We start from the raw sequence: 18388 nt of genomic DNA on the forward strand, positions 1-18388 counted from the left end.
GTGGTGTTGCCGCGGCCGAACAGTGCTTCCCTGACTAAAACTCGATTTAACCCAAACTTTGGCCGTATCGCACCGCAGCTGCTCAATAGGGAAAAGACAAAGACGGATGTGAAGAAAAGGAAGACGAAGGCAAAGAAAGGTTTGGAAATACGATTACTATTTATTACTATTTACAGACTCAGAATAACCAAGGAGAAGGAAAGATAAGAAAATAATATACAGAAGCTTTTAGAGACACAGTGAAAATACTAGCTCATCTAACAGGCTTAACTTATTCCCAGGGACAAGACAAAAGACAGACTACGAGCACACTTACACGGGGAATGATGATAGGGATGGCAGGTGGATGGCTGGCGGGATAGGGAGGTCCAACTGGTCCTGCAGCACGATCGACTCGTTGGGGCAGCCGCCGTTCCTTCGCGGCCCCTGCTCCAAACTGCCGTCCAGGCCTCACGCTACACTACTGTGGCTGCAGTTTCGGTGGCTCCAGCTTCAGTAAATGCAGTTTCGGTGGCTCGAGCTGCAGTAAATGCAGTTTCGGTGGCTTGAGCTGCAGCTCAACTCTGGACTTCTCTCGGACTCAACTCAAAGCGCCTCTCTTGGACCCAACTGCTTGGACTCCCTCTCGTCTCTCTGTAAAAGCTCATCTCTTCGGGAAACGCCCTGCCGTGGGTTGTATAGGCCCCGCCCCTCAACCTTTGCGAACCTCCCCGATCGCTCTTCCTCCGCCCTCTCTAGCCAAACCCCTGGCTCATGGTTGGTCGAGTGGGGCTGGCTCACTCCTCCCCTCTATGACGAGGTGGAGACACGCCTTTCTTCTCCGACCCTGCCTCGTGGTCAATGGCGGCAATTGGAGGGGAGGTAATTGGCAATGGCGATCGAGGCCTGGCAATGACGAAAGGGGACATGGAGGTTTTGGGAATGGGAATGAAGGGAATCTATCTCTTTCACTGGTGCAATGGAGTATTTCAATTAATGGGAGACAGCCTTACCCTAAAACACAATAAGATATAACTATTGAACAGGGGTACTCTATGTTTGGCTGACGTGCATGCTTTTGGACTAACTATGGGACGCCCTTTGACCTTTACACAGCTCCGGAGGCAGGAGGCGCAGAATAAACAATAATAATAATACACACAATCAAAAAAATACAGTCCTCATATCCTCAATATATATATATATATGTATAATGTATATATTCTATATATCTATATCTATCTATCTATCTATCTATCTATATATATCTATATCTATCTATCTATATATATCTATATCTATCTATCTATCTATATCTATCTATATCTATCTATATCTATCTATATCTATCTATATATATCTATATATATCTATATATATCTATATATATCTATATATATCTATATATATCTATATATATCTATATATATCTATATATATCTATATATATCTATATATATCTATATATATCTATATATATCTATATATATCTATATATATCTATATATATCTATATATATATCTATATATATCTATATATATCTATATATATCTATATATATCTATAATATCTATATATATCTATATATATCTATATATATCTATATATATATCTATATATCTATATATCTATATATCTATATATCTATATATCTATATATCTATATATCTATATATATATATATATATATATATACACAGACTTGGCATTTAATATGGAATATTTTTTTTGTGGGGGTGAACTTACTTTTCATGATGTCTTAGAACCAAAAGTTCATTGGAATTATGTTGAAATAATTCGAGATTTTGTTAATGTGACCTTTAAAAGAAACAAAAACCACATTTGACATTTTGAAACAAATAAATTGATCCTTGAAAGTGATGTAAACTGATATCGAACTCAATTCATGGACAGTACTGTGTTAAACTTCTGTACGTTTTCCAGAAGTATCTCTTTATTTTGCACATTAGCCAAAAAATTCTTTTAACAAAAACAAAAGTTAAAGTACGACTGGGATTACGGACAGTAAAATTACAGTTCAGTACTTCGTGTAACCCCCACGAGCATTCAGGAGAGCACGTACACGTTGAGGCATGCTGTTCATGAGATTTGCCAAGGTTTGGACAGGAATCGCTTGCCATGCAGTGACAATAGTCTGCTGCAATTCACGCACAGAGGTTGGCTGCTGGTCCAAGTGGTCGATTTGACGCGTTAATTCTGCCCACAAGTTCTCTATCGGATTCATATCCGGGGACATGGCAGGCCACTCCATATGCTCTACACCACGGTCAGCAAGAAAGTGTTGGATCATGTGAGCACGATGAGGCCGTGCATTGTCATCTTGGAAGACAACGTTTCCTCGAAAGGCTGCATGAGCAAATGGAAGCAATGTTTCTTCCAGAATGGCCCTGAACTTGAACTGGTTCAGGTTTCCATTCAGAACAACCAGGTCAGTTTTGCCCCCTGCATGAAAAGCAGCCCAAACGGTCACCCCACCACCTCCAGCTTGGACTCTTGGCACTATACAATCTTTGTTGTCGGCTTCATGCACTTGTCTGCGCACTCGGACGCGGCCATCTTGACGATAGACCAGAAATCTAGACTCGTCACTGAAGATCACATGATTCCAGTTTCCTGGCTGCCATTGACGTTGCTCTCTGGCCCACTGCAATCGGCGCTGGTTGTGTTGTCTGGTCAGGCGTGGCTTTCTCAGGGGACGCCTGGCACAATAGCCTGCTTGAACCAGTCGTTGGTTGACTAGCCTTCTGGATACAGGCACATTTGTCAGTTGCTGCCAGTCAGCCCTAAGCCGATTAGCTGACTTGGTACGGCCATTGCGTGACTAACCGGTGCAGCTGGCGATCATCTCTCCTTGTGGTTCTGCGGGGACTTCCTGGCCTCGGTATTGGAGTAGGGACACCCCTCTGAGCATTTCGTTTCAGGATCTTTGACACCTGACCTTGAGTGATGCCATACTGCCGAGCAATAGCATGCTGTTTCATGCCGTAATTTCGCAAAGCCGCCACTCTATGACAAACAGCATGGTCGAGTTGACGGACCAGCTCCAGAGGAAGTGGCAATAACTTTTGGAGACGTGCAGCAGTTGTTTTCCACAAATACAGAACGCAGCAACCCTTGTATACCCGACTGTGAAGCCAATCGTCAAATGCACCTGTCCGTACATTTTGCCACGCCACCTGTGATATAATCCTGTTGTTGACTTCTTGCTGCGACAGACAATCAGTGACATGGTTCTTTTAGCAAATAAATCACCAAAGTGTAAAAGAAACTCACCAGATTGATATACTGAGTTAAGAAAGTAAACCCAAGTCAAGAAAAAATATATATTCAATATTAAATGCCAAGTCTGTGTGTGTGTATATATATATATATATATATATATATATATATATATATATATATATATATATATATATATAATGACGCACTGCTAGATGGTTCCCCTGGAGCTTTGCAGGCAATGTGGATATGCATGGCGATGACGTCATGACCTTCGCTCATTAGGTTGGAGAACCAGATTACAGATACCAATCTATATAATAATAGCGTAAGGACTCGACTTTGTTATCCCTTGTACGCCACACCCAGTGACCCGATGCCCACGGCACTAATGGATTTATGATCTACGAACCGCCCTCTTTGTTTATCATGTACATACTCGAAAAATCTGAATTAGCCGACGTTGGGGCCCAAAAGCATCCGATTAACTGCCGATATGACGCCATCTTACGACGCCATCGTATTGGCGTCTGCTGGGTGAAGGCGAAGCAAGCCGTCCACTGATTGGACAGGCGAAGGCGAAAAAAAGCCGTCCACTGAGTGGACAATCCAGAGCATGCATTTGTGCCGGTGTCGGCGATCGTTGTTCATATACGCACTCTTCATTCTCATCTTTCTTCCTAACTCTTACTCCGACAAGCAAATCCCCTATGCCATCCATAATGGTACACTCTATCCATACACCACATCCTCCCTTCCGTGGATGTTCCACGGGTTTCGGCTAGTTATTAGTAACTCCCAACTGCATCCAAGTCGACTCCATATGATGAGTGGATACCAGAGATAATGCTACCGTGTGGCAGGCGGTGCTTATCGCTCCCAGCAAGGTGCAGCAGCAGCTGTATGGGACACCTTGCTGGCGGTTCCCCACTGATGATATGAAGGTCGCATAGTGACCGATGTAAAAACCGAAAGGTTTTCAGAGTTACAAGTGTATGGAAGGCTCACTGCGTTGCCCTGATGAAGCCCCAACAAGGACGAAACCAGGTCGGTAACTGTGAGCTTTGCATGCACTTGTGACAGTATCTGAATTTATAATCCATAATGATGCACTGCTAGATGGTTCCCCTGGAGCTTTGCAGGCAATGCGGACATGCATGGTGATGACGTCATGACGTTCGCTCATTAGGTTGGAGAGCCAGATTACAGATACCAATTATTAGTAACTCCCAACCGCATCCAAGTCGACTCCATGTGATGAGTGGATACCAGAGATAATGCTACCGTGTGGCAGGCGGTGCTTATCGCTCCCAGCAAGGTGCAGCAACAGCTGTATGGGACACCTTGCTGGTGGTTCCCCACTGATGATATGAAGGTCACATAGTGACTGATATATATATATATATATATATATATATATATATATATATATATATATATATATATATGCAGTATATATATATATATATATATATATATATGCAGTATATATATATATATATATATATATATATATATATATATGCAGTATATATATATATATATGCAGTATATATATATATATATATATATATATGCAGTATATATATATATATATATATATATATATATATATATATATATATATGCAGTATATATATATATATATATATATATATATATATATATATATATATATATATATATATATATATATATATATATATATATGCAGTATATATATATATATATATATATATATATATATATATATATATATATATATATATATATATATATATATATATATATGCAGTATATATATATATATATATATATATATATATGCAGTATATATATATATATATATATATATATATATATATATATATATATATATATATATATATATATATATATATATATATATATATATATATATATATATATGCAGTATATATATATATATATATATGTATTTATGTATATATACATAGATATCTATGCATATATACATATAACAAGTACAAAAAGTTTTAATTAAAACAAAAGCCGCGTCGATGTTACACAATGCCTAGATGCAGCTGTGCCTATAACGTCGATGTAATAGGCACAGGACATTCCTATTGATTCGATTACTTGATGTTATTTTTGTGCAAAGTGAAAATATATCTCGGCAATTTCCCGTGTGTGGCGACGAATTTTTAATATATCTCGGCATTTTCCCGTCTGTTATTTCAGGCGGTGTATGACTGACCATGCCGCGATTTAAAAAAAATATATCTCGGCAATTTCCCGTATGTGGCGACACGTGAACGAAGCTATGCTCCTCTCTCCACATTATTGTGACGACGTATAAATTAAATATTTCATCGTGACGATTGTCATCAATGGACGAATTTTTAATATATCTCGGCATTTTCCCATCTGCTATTTCGGGCGGTGTATGACTGACCATGCCGCGATTTAACAAAATATATATATCTCGGCATATTCCCGTCTGTTATTTCGGGCGGTGTATGACTGACCATGCCGCGATTTAAAAAAAAATATCTCAATGGACTTGAAGTTACAGGCCTTTGAGAATTCATTTCGTTCTATAAAGGGCAACTTTCATCAGATTTTCTTCCCGTTTTTTTTCAACCGAGTCTAAAACTATGTTAGCGACTGTGAAAAATGAAATAATATATCGAATTTGATTTGAAATAAAACTGAGAGAGGAAGACACCACGGGCCTACAAAACAGGCCTCAAAGCTATGCGAGTTAATAAAATGGTGGATATTTGTTTATATGAAGCCTCTCCCAAAATGGGTGGAGCTATGGTTCCCGGAATGGGTGGAGCTTTGATGTTTTGTCTTCTCTGCAAGAACAAGAAGAAGAAGAAGAACAAGTAGAACAACAACAACAACAGCAGAGGGCACTATTAGCAGCGTCTGCGACACGGCTAAAAATATATATGTAGATATATCTAGAATATATCTATCTATTATATATATATATATATATATATATATATATATATATATATATATATATATATATATATTGTTACGCAACCGCGATTAACACCACAGTTACGGATGGTCGATTGCGAGGCTTTACACTCCCGAGGCGAAAACTCAATGGCGGATTCCAACTCAACACAAAGTTAAACACGTGGAATGGCGGACACAGCAAGCTCCGCAGCCTTATCTATTAAAATGAAACACCCAGGAAACTGCGTTCAGATATATATACAGCAAATAATACAAGGATTTATTAATGAAAAGTAAAGACAGTGAAAAAGCCCACGCCGGTAATAACTATAATCAGAAGCCTAAATTGGGATCCCACACACAACAGATATCAAACACGATACGAGGGAGATTATGAATTACAAAAGAAACACGTCACGTCGTGTACAGTGTACGCGGAGCCCGGGCTTATCTGTCTGTCGTCTTCTTGTGACACGGCCGCGCTCAGCCGCCACCAGGCGTTCTCCAAGCTCCGATCCTCTTGCCGCCCACAAGGTCGGTGCACCAATCTCCAAGGCACCCAACGCAGGCCAGTGGCTTCACCCAAGATCGATCCCCACACGAAGCACGAAAAGACAGGAATGGGGAGAACGCAGGTTTGACTGCACGTCTCGTCCCTCCAACTCGCTCCGGGACTGGTCTCAACTCAACTCCTCCGGCTCAACTGAAGTGAACTCTCTGCGGGAGTGCTGGCAGCCAACTCTTCTGCAGAACTCTTCTCAACTGCTGCGCAACTCAAAGCATGAACCACAAGAGACCAAAAACTGCACTGCCAGACGCCAGAGAGGCAAGAGAACAAGAAGAACAAAAGAAGAACCAAGAGAGCGTTCGGCGCTCCCTTAAATAACCTTGCTGGCGACATCACGTTCCTTGGTGCGCCACCCAATCAGTGCCCTCCACCGAATCACAGGCCTGTAGTGTTGTGATAGCGCGTGGCACTCGAGGCCCAGCGGAGGTGTCGCTGGCTGCGGCCATCATCGACGGTGTCCTAGCCTGGTTTCCTGTCCGTTTGTTCCGAAGTCATTGTCAGGGAAAGGAATTAATGTTGCGCTAAGGACCTAACTAATGTTTTTGTGGTTTGGAGTGCCATAATGGACAAAGGTTTGACTACTAGGTGAAACTCACAGGGGCGTTACCTTTAATCCCTCACTATTTAACACTCGAATCTCCAGGTAGATCCACAATCATACATCTTACCCCGACAAACGCCTCACAGCCCCCCCCCCCCCCCCCCCGGAACCGTAGCTCCTGCAAGGTTCACCGCAGGCGCTACCATTCCAGCCTTAACACTTACTGTCACACACTTAATTAACCTATGAAATAAATCAGGAAGGGCTGTGGGAAGTGAGTCGGACTACCTACCTACACTTCCCTAACATGCTAAACCCCTTAACCATCATGCAAGTATGTACATTTTCTTCGTTGTTCCTGCGGAGGGAGGAACAAACAACACACCAAAACTCCTACCTTATCCACAAACTTAACCATCTTACAAAAACTCAAAACTCTAACCCTTGTAGATACCCCGGTCTACAGACCGCGTCCCCCGGTGGATGCCACAAGACACAACCTTACCTGCGGGGCCATCCCAATGCACCCCCTAAATTTCCTCGGGCCCTGTCCAGATGTTGCAGGTAAGTGACATGGCTTGGTGGATTTCGCCCACCTTCGTACAACACAACCCCTTAACCACTCATTCTCATTCCATATGTCATCAAGGCATTTCAAAAATAAATAAGGTTCTTCTCAATACACCCCCCCCTGCAGGACCATGGCATTGATGTCATTCGCATGTGTGTGCATTCCTCAACTAGGCAGCGGGGAGGTACCGCACAAAAAGATGGTGGGGGCGCATCAGGCTGTGGTGCCCGCAGTCCCAAAAACAAGTCAACCGACTTACAAGTTCATTGCCCCCCCCCCCTTTACCTCTTGGCCCCGTGACAGCCCAACAGCCCCTTTCCGCCGTTACCTCGCCGGTGAGGGTCTCCACACACACCAGGCTCCTTTGCCTCCTGCTTTTGCGCAGCAACACGGGTCACCGGGGGACTTCCTCACCCCGCGGCGCCCAACCAGACCCTCCACCGACGAGCTCCAATTTCCAGTTACCACCGGCTGCCAGGGGTAATTGCCGCAGAGGGGGGGGCCCGCAGGCATCGCTCCTCAGAGCTTGCTCTGTACCTGCGGACACACACACACCTTCCCCACCCACAAGACCCCAAAACACACTTCCTCCCCCGCTGCCATTCAATTCTCCACACAACTCAGCACAATTCAGTACAATTCCATAGATGGTGTAAAAGGTGTTACAAGGCTTGCCATGGCCTGCTACATGTGAAATCCCCCAGTTCACATTTAAGCCATCACACATTTCCAAAAGCTCATTTCCAAAAGCACAAGTATCACCCCTCATTATCTCCAATAATCATCACTCACTCTCCAGGTTCCACTCTCACGACCACATCAAAACACATAACCACAACACAAAAACATACGCCACCCACAAGACACTGTGTGGCTCCCATTCCATCCCCTCACCGGCCATGTCATCATTCTCACCCGCCTCCCAACTCCAAATTACATGTCCCCAATTTCCCAAAGCAAGTCCTGAAGCCTGGGACAGTACTCCTTAAAACACACCTCAAGTGCAGGTAGTTGCAGGTTGGTCAGGTCCAAAGTGCAATCCACCCATACAATTCCCAAAATTTCACATTGGGCCTACCAAATACTTACAAATTTCTCTTTTGTCCCCACTACACTGGCAGGTATGTGGATCCGCATCCAACGGTGATCATCGCTACACAACTACCTATGGCCACGACAGCTCTGCACCTCTACCGTGCAAGGGTCACCGGGACAAGGTGTGCAGTCAAAACGCCAACATGGCCCATGAGTGTCCATAAGGGTGCGACCCACCATCCATCCTTCGGCCCCCCTGCGAGGAACACAGCTGCAGCAGCCCCAGCTGGCCAATGTGGTGAGCACTTGCTGCCACAACACACACTACCGCACACACAACCTCGGCCCTGGGGGGCACGGTCGCAGTGCGTGGCATCCCTACAGCCACGTCCCCTGCACCTCCCCATCATCCCCCAGTCCGACTACAAAACTGCAGCCCCCCAGTGCTCACCCACACTTGACCACACCAAGGTCCAGTCAACAGCCATGCTCCACCAGGAGACCCACCCAGAAGACATGGTCCACACACCTCGGACACGCATAGCACCACGTTGACCCTCAGGCTACACAACTACATCCCCATCATCCCACGTCCCAAATATCAGCACAGTTGCCCCCGCAACCAGTTGAAAGCTGTGTCTTGCTACCCTATTAATTTCATCACAGCCTCCAACTCTTTGGTCTGCACACCTGGATCAATAATGGCGTCACTGTACAGTGTCCACCATGACATTTCAAAATCCACCCTTAAATTTGCATCTAACCCACAGATTACCCATGCCAACCATTTATCACATTTCACTAAACTCACCAAAGAAGGATGCTTTGCCATACACATGCCAGCCGAGCATGGCCCATATGCTCGGCTCGTTACACATCTCTCGATTCACATCCCCATGGCTCTCTTCCCAACCTGAGAATCCATAAATCATAACGGAACATCTGTGGAAGGTCACTCACACCATCACGTTCCACAGATGCCCCAATGGTTGTCTGGCAGGCTATCTCCATCCCTGTCCATTCGGATTGACTCACATCCATCGACCAACACGGCATGGCAGGTCATCACATGCCGGTTGTCCCAAAGTCTCAGGGAGAGGGTGTCAGGTCGCATGCCCGGGTGGTCACTACATCAGGCCCAAGCTGGCCATCTGCGGTGCCACCACCAAAGCACGACCCACAACACCTCCCCCTAGTGGTCCTCAATAAATGCCAACCCAGGCTTGAGAAACCACCTCGGACCCCTCTGGAGGTCTTAACCCCCACCAGGGTCCGGTGACCCTGTCGGCCCGAGCCACCAGCTCGGACGGCGCCCCGACGGACAAGGGACGCCACACTCCACCAGACCCCCGTGGGACCCAGGTCGTACCTCGACACCCAAGGCTGGACCCCACGTCCAAATCTCGCCATCACAGCCCCCCAGCTGGCTGGCATACCCAAATTTTGAAAGGGGCAACTTTTGCCCGAGGCCATCACCCATGACCTCTCCATGTCCAGATCCCGCAGCCCGGGGACCAATCCCCACCATGGCTGCTCCAAATCAATTTCCCATTTTAATTGTATCTTAAATTTTCTTTGACAAATTTTCATTCCCACTGCCAAACCGCAGCTGCAGGGAACAACCTCTGCCCCCGGTTGTTCTGCCCCTCCCTGCAGTTGATCCAAATTCCCTACAGGGACCAAATCTCCAGAAGCTCTATCTCCCGATCCTTCAAGATCCAAATCCAGCCCGGAGCCAACACACTCCCCCAACTGGTTGTCCAATTTTGGAGCCTCTGTTTCCAAATAGCAGTGTACAGTGAGCGTCCCCTCGGTCATTCCAACCACCTCCTCGGACCATCTCACCTCATCACCCAGACTCCTTTGGGCCTGGACAAGCTCTACCTCCATGGGACTGTCACAGGTCTCCAGCCGCTGGATCGAATCATCCTCATCCTCATCATTTCCACAAATCATTCCTGGCCCCGCCAGGCTTTGATCAATATCCCCAATAAATACCTGGTCCGGCTCCATTGCACGGACCCCCAAAAACTCTACCCCCTCTTGCTCCGCACCACCGCCCTGGTGCTGCACAATTCCAAATTCATCCCCCGGTTGGGGTGTTGTGACATCCACACGGTCCCGATAAACAACCAGGCCAGAATGTGGGAAACATTCCCCATTACAACTCTCACATTCCAAATTTCCTTCCCCGCTCACCTGTGGACACTCCACGTTTACCTGCAGGCATTCCCCATCTACCTGTACACATTCCCCATCGAACTGTGGACATTCTCCGCTCACCTGTACACTTACCACAATTGACATTTCCCTTTTTAATCCATTAATTTGGTCACTCATATCCTTCAGTCCTTCCCTCCATTCCTTCCCCTGCGACTCCATTTTATTTTCCATCCCTTCAATTTTATTTTCCAACCCACTTTTCATTTCTCCCATATCATTACTCATTTTATTTTCCAGCCCGTCAATTTTATCATTTATTCCCCGAATTTCTGCAAGGTTTCGCTCACCCTGTGCATTCATGTCTCCCATCTGCTTTCCCAATCGCTCACTGTTCTTTTCCATCCCTTCAATTTGGTCATTCAATTCCCGACTGGCTCGCTCACTCTGAGCATCCATTAATTCCTTTAAAAATTTCATTAAAGCCTGGTCGTCTCTAGGGGCCGTCCCATTGTTCCCGACTCCCCGGTAGGGGAGGGGCATAAGTTGGTGCTCGGGACGAGGGAGGTTCCAAGGCTCACCTCTGGCTCTGCATCAAATTCCCCTATTTCCGGCTCACCCCAACGCTGACGGAGGCCTCGCTATGCACCTCCATTTCGTCGACCTCCGACATCCGCTTTTCGGAAGGTCGTTCCCCGCGCGCGTATTTATTTCAATTCCAAAAACACAATTTAAATTTGACGAAGACGCGATATCGCGCTCCGTATGCCCAATTGATTACTAAATTTCTCCGCCTCGCCTATAAAAATTTTGCGTTCGAACGTCGGGCGCAATGTACGCCCGACCGGTCGATGTCTCGCCGCGGACAAAAAAATTTGTCCGACGGGTTCGAATCCGACACTCCTGACACCACTTGTTACGCAACCGCGATTAACACCACAGTTACGGATGGTCGATTGCGAGGCTTTACACTCCCGAGGCGAAAACGCAATGGCGGATTCCAACTCGACACAAAGTGAAATGCGCGGAATGGCGGACACAGCAAGCTCCGCAGCCTTATCTATTAAAATGAAACACCCAGGAAACTGCGTTCAGATATATATACAGCAAATAATACAAGGATTTATTAATGAAAAGTAAAGACAGTGAAAAAGCCCGCGCCGGTAATAACTCTAATCAGAAGCCTAAATTGGGATCCCACACACAACAGATATCAAACACGATACGAGGGAGATTATGAATTACAAAAGAAACACGTCACGTCGTGTACAGTGTACGCGGAGCCCGGGCTTATCTGTCTCTGTCGTCTTCTTGTGACACGGCCGCGCTCAGCCGCCACCAGGCCTTCTCCAAGCTCCGATCCTCTCGCCGCCCACGAGGTCGGTGCACCAATCTCCAAGGCACCCAACGCAGGCCAGCGGCTTCACCCAAGATCGATCCCCACACGAAGCACGAAAAGACAGGAACGGGGAGAACGCAGGTTTGACTGCACGTCTCGTCCCTCCAACTCACTCCGGGACTGGTCTCAACTCAACTCCTCCGGCTCAACTGAAGTGAACTCTCTGCGGGAGTGCTGGCAGCCAACTCTTCTGCAGAACTCTTCTCAACTGCTGCGCAACTGAAAGCATGAACCACAAGAGACCAAAAGCTGCACTGCCAGACGCCAGAGAGGCAAGAGAACAAGAAGAACAAAAGAAGAACCAAGAGAGCGTTCGGCGCTCCCTTAAATAACCTTGCTGGTGACGTCACGTTCCTTGGTGCGCCACCCAATCAGTGCCCTCCACCGAATCACAGGCCTGTAGTGTTGTGATAGCGCATGGCACTCGAGGCCCAGCGGAGGTGTAGCTGGCTGCGGCCATCATCGGCGGTGTCCTAGCCTGGTTTCCTGTCCGTTTGTTCCGAAGTCATTGTCAGGGAAAGGATTTATTTAATGTTGCGCTAAGGACCTAACTAATGTTTATGTGGTTTGGAGTGCCATAATGGACAAAGGTTTGACTACTATGTGAAACTCACAGGGGCGTTACCTTTAATCCCTCACTATTTAACACTCGAATCTCCAGGTAGATCCACAATCATACATCTTACCCCGACAAACGCCTCAACATCAAGAACTTATTACATGTAGAGTCCCTGTCACGACAGTCGAATACCTACCTATTCAGATCTACCTAGCTCTAGATGTTGCTCTACCAAATTCATGACAATATATATATATATATAAATAATATATATATATATATATATATATATATATATATATATATATATATATATATATATATATATATATATATATATATATATATATATTGTTACGGATCTCCGACGTCGGCTCTCCCCTTATCAAGGGGGGTGGGGGGTTAATCCCCTTGACCTTTTATCTGGCCGACGCGAGTCCTGGAAGTTATAACGTTCCTTCCGGTCGGTGGTAAATAGGGTTGTTGGTCGATTTTTTGTCATATTACCTAATTACTACCACCAACCGTAAAGCAAGGGAATAACTCCCACTCGAATCATGGATATGGATGGAATATTGCCGAGCGGATAGCAATCCGCGGCCCGAGCTGTTAACATGTGACTAGACCTGATTCTAAGCGGTTGCGATCGTGCCACGGGTACCCAATGGAGAAAAGACTAATGCGATCGGATGGAGAGGAAACCAGGAAAACAGGAAGAACAGATGGGTTTATTAATTATGTTCAAAGAAGATGAGGAAACGAAAGGAATGTACAAGAAAGGAAGAGGAAGGAAAAGTACACAGGGCAGCCTTAATTACGGTCTTAACTTATTCCCTGGACAAACGGGCCCATCTCACATACAGACACTCACACGGGGATTGCAGATGGTAGGGTGGAAGGTCACCAGTGCGTCCAGGCTCCAGTCCGGCTCTGGTCCAGCAGACGAAAAACCCGGCAGGCAGCTCGTATTGTAACGTAGCGCGAACGGACAATTAGAATGACGGGTGGAAGGCTGCTGTACTGGCGTACGTAATATTCGCACGACTCGCGCTAAGCGCTTCCTCCCAAATGTCCTGCTTTGAAATACCAATGCCAGCAAGCCCTCTTTGCACAGTCCTTTCAACCACGATCAGTTCTTTATCACGCTGCAAATGGTGCCAGTCCTGTTCAACCACGATCAAGCGCATAGACTCTCGAGTCCATGGTAATCACGACAGCCTTTAGCGAGAGTCCTGTAAAAGGGCTTTTGTGCGCGCTTTTATAAGTCAAGCCAGCGATCGCTCCGCCAGCCCCAACCACACTCTGTCAGGCGATGTCACTCCAGCCCTGTTTGGCTGGTTATCGCTTACCGGCCCCGCCCTGACGGCTGGGTGATGTGGCCACACCTCCTCCCTGGTGCTCCGCCCCCTTTTTCCGGGCTTCACCTCGTGGCTTATGGCGGCGTTGAGCGAGCTCACCGGCAGCGAAGGCTGCTGCTGCTGGCCAAGGAGCGTACCAAATTGGGAGGGGCCATGGGGCACAGACTGGGGAGCGCGCTTATGGTGTCGCTTGGAGGAGGCTGCAAAATGAACGAAAGGGCCTACTCTTATTTGATCGATGCAACGCAGATTCAACTATTGGAAAATGGCCTTATCTAACACATACTAAGGAATAACTGATATCCTATGGTGACCTATGTGTTGCTTGTGGCCTATCTATGGGGTGCTACCTTTAACCTTTAATGATGTGATATTTACAAGCAAGTGTGGGTTCTCAAAACCGCAACAATATATATATATATATGTATATATATATATATATGTATGTATTTATGTATATATACATAGATATGTATGCATATATACATATAAAAATATATATGTATATATATCTAGAATATATATATATATCTATTATACATATATTATATATATATATATATATATGTATATATATATATATATATAATATATATTAATTGGTAAAGGAGCATCGTATACACACCCAATGGTTTCTATAAACAGTTTTTTGTTTATTCTGTTCCTGAAAGCCCGGGTGTTCGTATTTTCGTATTTGGAGGCGATGATGCCGAGGGAATTGCGTCGTCGGGTCTTCCCTGGTAAATGTGTGGTGCGTGGAGAATGAACCGTAGACGCCTGTCAGGTGGATCTTTATCTTCATTTGGAAACGTCCACGCCTCGAGCCTAATTGTTGCACGTTACGAACTAAGATTGATCCACGGGCGGAGTGCTCATTTACTGAGAATCCGAGCCTGAGCTGACCTCGAACCACGCAGTTTTTTTTTTATCAGAATATCGGGGTGTCGGCACTGAGTGTCGGCAGCAGGTTTGATTTATGTATCTGACGATGTGCCTGTTTCATATTTAATGGCGGCTTCCTTCATTAAAAGTGTATTAATCTGGTCCGCGTTCCCCGAAGAGCGCCCACACAACGCGAGACCAGTGTAGCGCCCCCTCCAGCCAGCTCGCCATGGCTCCTGTCACTCAAAAATAATTGCGCCCTGCACTGCGCTGCTGCCGGATTAATATTCATTAATGCTTTGACGCCGTTAATTTGGTTGCAATGCTAAATAGCCAGAAAAAGATATGGGATCGAGCACTAATTTTATTGCTTCTACTCTCGGAGTGCGGCTGAATGAACACGCCCGATTCTCTCTCTCTCTCTCTCTCTCTCTCTCTCTCTCTCTCTCTCTCTCTCTCTCTCTCTCTCTCTCTCCTTCCGCTCTGTCTCTTTTCCACCCCACCCCCCACCCCCAAAAAACTTTTAAAGAGTGTCTGTGCATCTGTCCTCATGTACATCCCAGACTAGTTCAGTCATGAATCTATCCTTTTAGCTTGTCCATCACTGATTGATTGTGCGTGAACAAGATTGCATGTCCATCCCTTTACTTCCCATTAGTTCTTCTCCACTGATCTATCGAACAAGCGGTGAAGATTCTTGAGTTATGGTTTGGTGTTAAAAACATCAATATTGTTGATTCCAATGCTTACCATCCAATGTTGCAATTTGTGGTGCATTTTCTGGTACCTGAGTTTCCTCAATAACCAACCTTTTAGGTTCCTTGGGATTAACATAGTCCTTGTCTAACAATTTTCAGCCTCTCAATAATTTTGCCAATAAATGGGCCACAGCAGATTAAGGTGTACATTTTGTTACCAAAGACCATTTTGTTTTTAAACACATTGTTGTGCATATGCATTTTATTAAGTCATTGTTTAGCTTAACAATTGCTTCATTATTATTGGAAAAATATATCTCTCTGTCACTTGCTCCATGATAAGTCCAGAGGTTTTTCCTCAGATAAAAATGTAATCCACTCAACTGGTGCGGTCATCATTTGGTGTCACCGTTGGGTCGGTCCAGTCTAGAGGTGGAATATGCGAGGTTTTGAATTAGCTCCAGGGGTGGCAGCTCGACTCAGCACGCCACAGTGCAGCGGCTGCTGTCGGGAGCACCGGATGAGCAGAGTTGCTCGCCCGGGGATGATAGGGAGTGGGAGGTGAGATTGGTGGGGGTCCAGAGGGGAGACTAATGGAATGTCGGTCTCTCGGCTGCTCAGCCATCTTTTGGTGCCCTCTGCTGAAGCCATGGATTTCTAGAGCTTGGTGATCATTTTGGAAATTGGAAAAATTCATTTCTGTCGCGTGTTCAATCGAAAGGAGTTCCTCAAAATACCAATCACCATATCTTTATGTGGATTGTCGCAATCTAGAAACTTTTAGGAGGACTTTTGAGCAAAATGCGGATAGTGATGGCAGCCAGCTCTTGCCACAAGGTTCTGAAGTGACATTTGTAAGCGTGTTTGGGACAAGCATTCCATTGTCTTAGCTTCGTCCAGCCGACGTGGAACATTTGTACCACACCATATTCTACACTTTCTTGGTACTCTCTTATCGGACCACATGAGGTTGTGGGCGGAAGCGCTTGCCAGCTGCAAACGCCTGGAAACTGCAGGCGGCTCTTGCATGGCAGTGTGACGACGTGAATACCACCTTCTGATGGACCAAAAAGCTCCAGTGTAGCTTCTTCTCAGCCTCGAAACCTGCCACAGTGGGACGTGATTATTTGGGTCGAGTCTGTAGGGCGCGAGCGATGTGATATGTTTGTTTGTTAAGGGCCGTCTCGCCTAATGCTTGCAAATTGGACACCGAGGTCGTGAGACTTGCTTAGCTTCGGGAATCTCGTTGCTCCCATTTCTGCAGCCGCTCCTGCTTCTACTGCCGCCACTGCCGCCACTCGTGAGAGCTGTCACGCAGAACGGGCACGACCCCTTTGTACGGCACGCACGCAGCCATCCCGGAGAACTTGTCTCTCGGTCGCCTCTCCACGACTGGAGAAGCATCGCAGGTCCGACTGGCCAAGGAGTAGCTCCAGAGTGAAAGAAACCTCGCCTGTGCTTTATCCGCCGATGTGCGCGCCCTGACTCTGCACCTGCGTCCATGGCCGGGGAGAAATTACTTGCGGCTCTGCCCGACTGCGATGCCATGAGTGCACTGGGCTGTCCAGAGTTGGCCAGGAAAGCTGGTGCCTTGGCCGGAGGATTTTTCTTTCTGCATCCAGCCGCCGGGGGCATGCTTCTGGGGCCAGGCTGGAAGGTGAGCATCTCGGGGTTTCCCTTGGGTCCTGTTGGAAGAAAGAGTCCGTCGCTTATTCCTCGATAGTCCCGAGAGACACAGAAGAAAGTTGGAATGGGTTTGTTTTGTTGGAATGGTCATTGGAATGGTCATTGGAATGGTCAGTTGGAATTGTCATTGCTCGCCATATTGTTCAACTTGTATTAAACTTGTTTATTTCATATCGTGACAATATTTGGTGATTACAACTACAATGTGATTTAGTTGGACATCTATTGCTCCATTTTGGGCAGCATAAAATAGGCCATTCAAGCATAGTCATGTTTTGGTTCATAGATCATCTAAAGTGTGTTTCTGTGTGCATTGAGTTGTCCATAAAGATTTTTATCTTGAAATTCCTATGGGAAACTAAGTTAGAAACTTGATGAAAAAATTGATTTCACGAAATCTCAAAAGGCTTATGGAATTTATTCATTTATTTATTTATTTGGGGAGGAGCCTTTGGCTTGTCTATTTGATCGTTCCGGTGCAGATCTTACTACTGATCAATTTCTTTTAACTTCAACAATTTTATTACTCTCATCATTTTATATTCCAACACACAAGTCATTCAGTCCATAACGCTCCAAGATTGTGGCTATAATGCTGAGCACGTGCATAGTGGCTCTGATGTGAGTGACTTGGATCTTTCTCCTGGCTGTCCGGCCCTGAGGCTGTCTTATCCAACCTCCACCCTCTCCCCCCACACACACCTCTTTCCACTGTGTTGCCATGTGTTTCTGTAAGTACTACATCATACCAACAAA

At 45.6% G+C, this 18388-nt stretch overlaps 1 protein-coding gene across 9 annotated transcripts in view; it reads left to right on the forward strand.

The window, feature by feature from the left end:
* LOC137432868 (transcription factor 7-like 2) overlaps positions 1 to 18388 on the forward strand; it is a 255878-nt gene that overhangs the window by 184309 nt on the left and 53181 nt on the right. The window contains exon 1 of one of the 9 annotated variants that reach the window (XM_068125136.2): positions 16950 to 17603. The exons of the other annotated variants lie outside the window; for them this stretch is intronic. Within the exon in view, the coding sequence (XP_067981237.1) occupies positions 17448 to 17603 (156 nt within the window). The 5' untranslated portion in view covers positions 16950 to 17447. Of the gene's footprint in view, positions 1 to 16949; positions 17604 to 18388 lie in introns of those variants that run through there. 9 annotated transcript variants of the gene reach the window in all.

Source organism: Myxine glutinosa, chromosome 8 (assembly GCF_964187855.1).
Source record: "Myxine glutinosa chromosome 8, kmMyxGlut1.1, whole genome shotgun sequence".
In the NCBI taxonomy this organism is placed as follows: Eukaryota; Metazoa; Chordata; class Myxini; order Myxiniformes; family Myxinidae; genus Myxine; species Myxine glutinosa.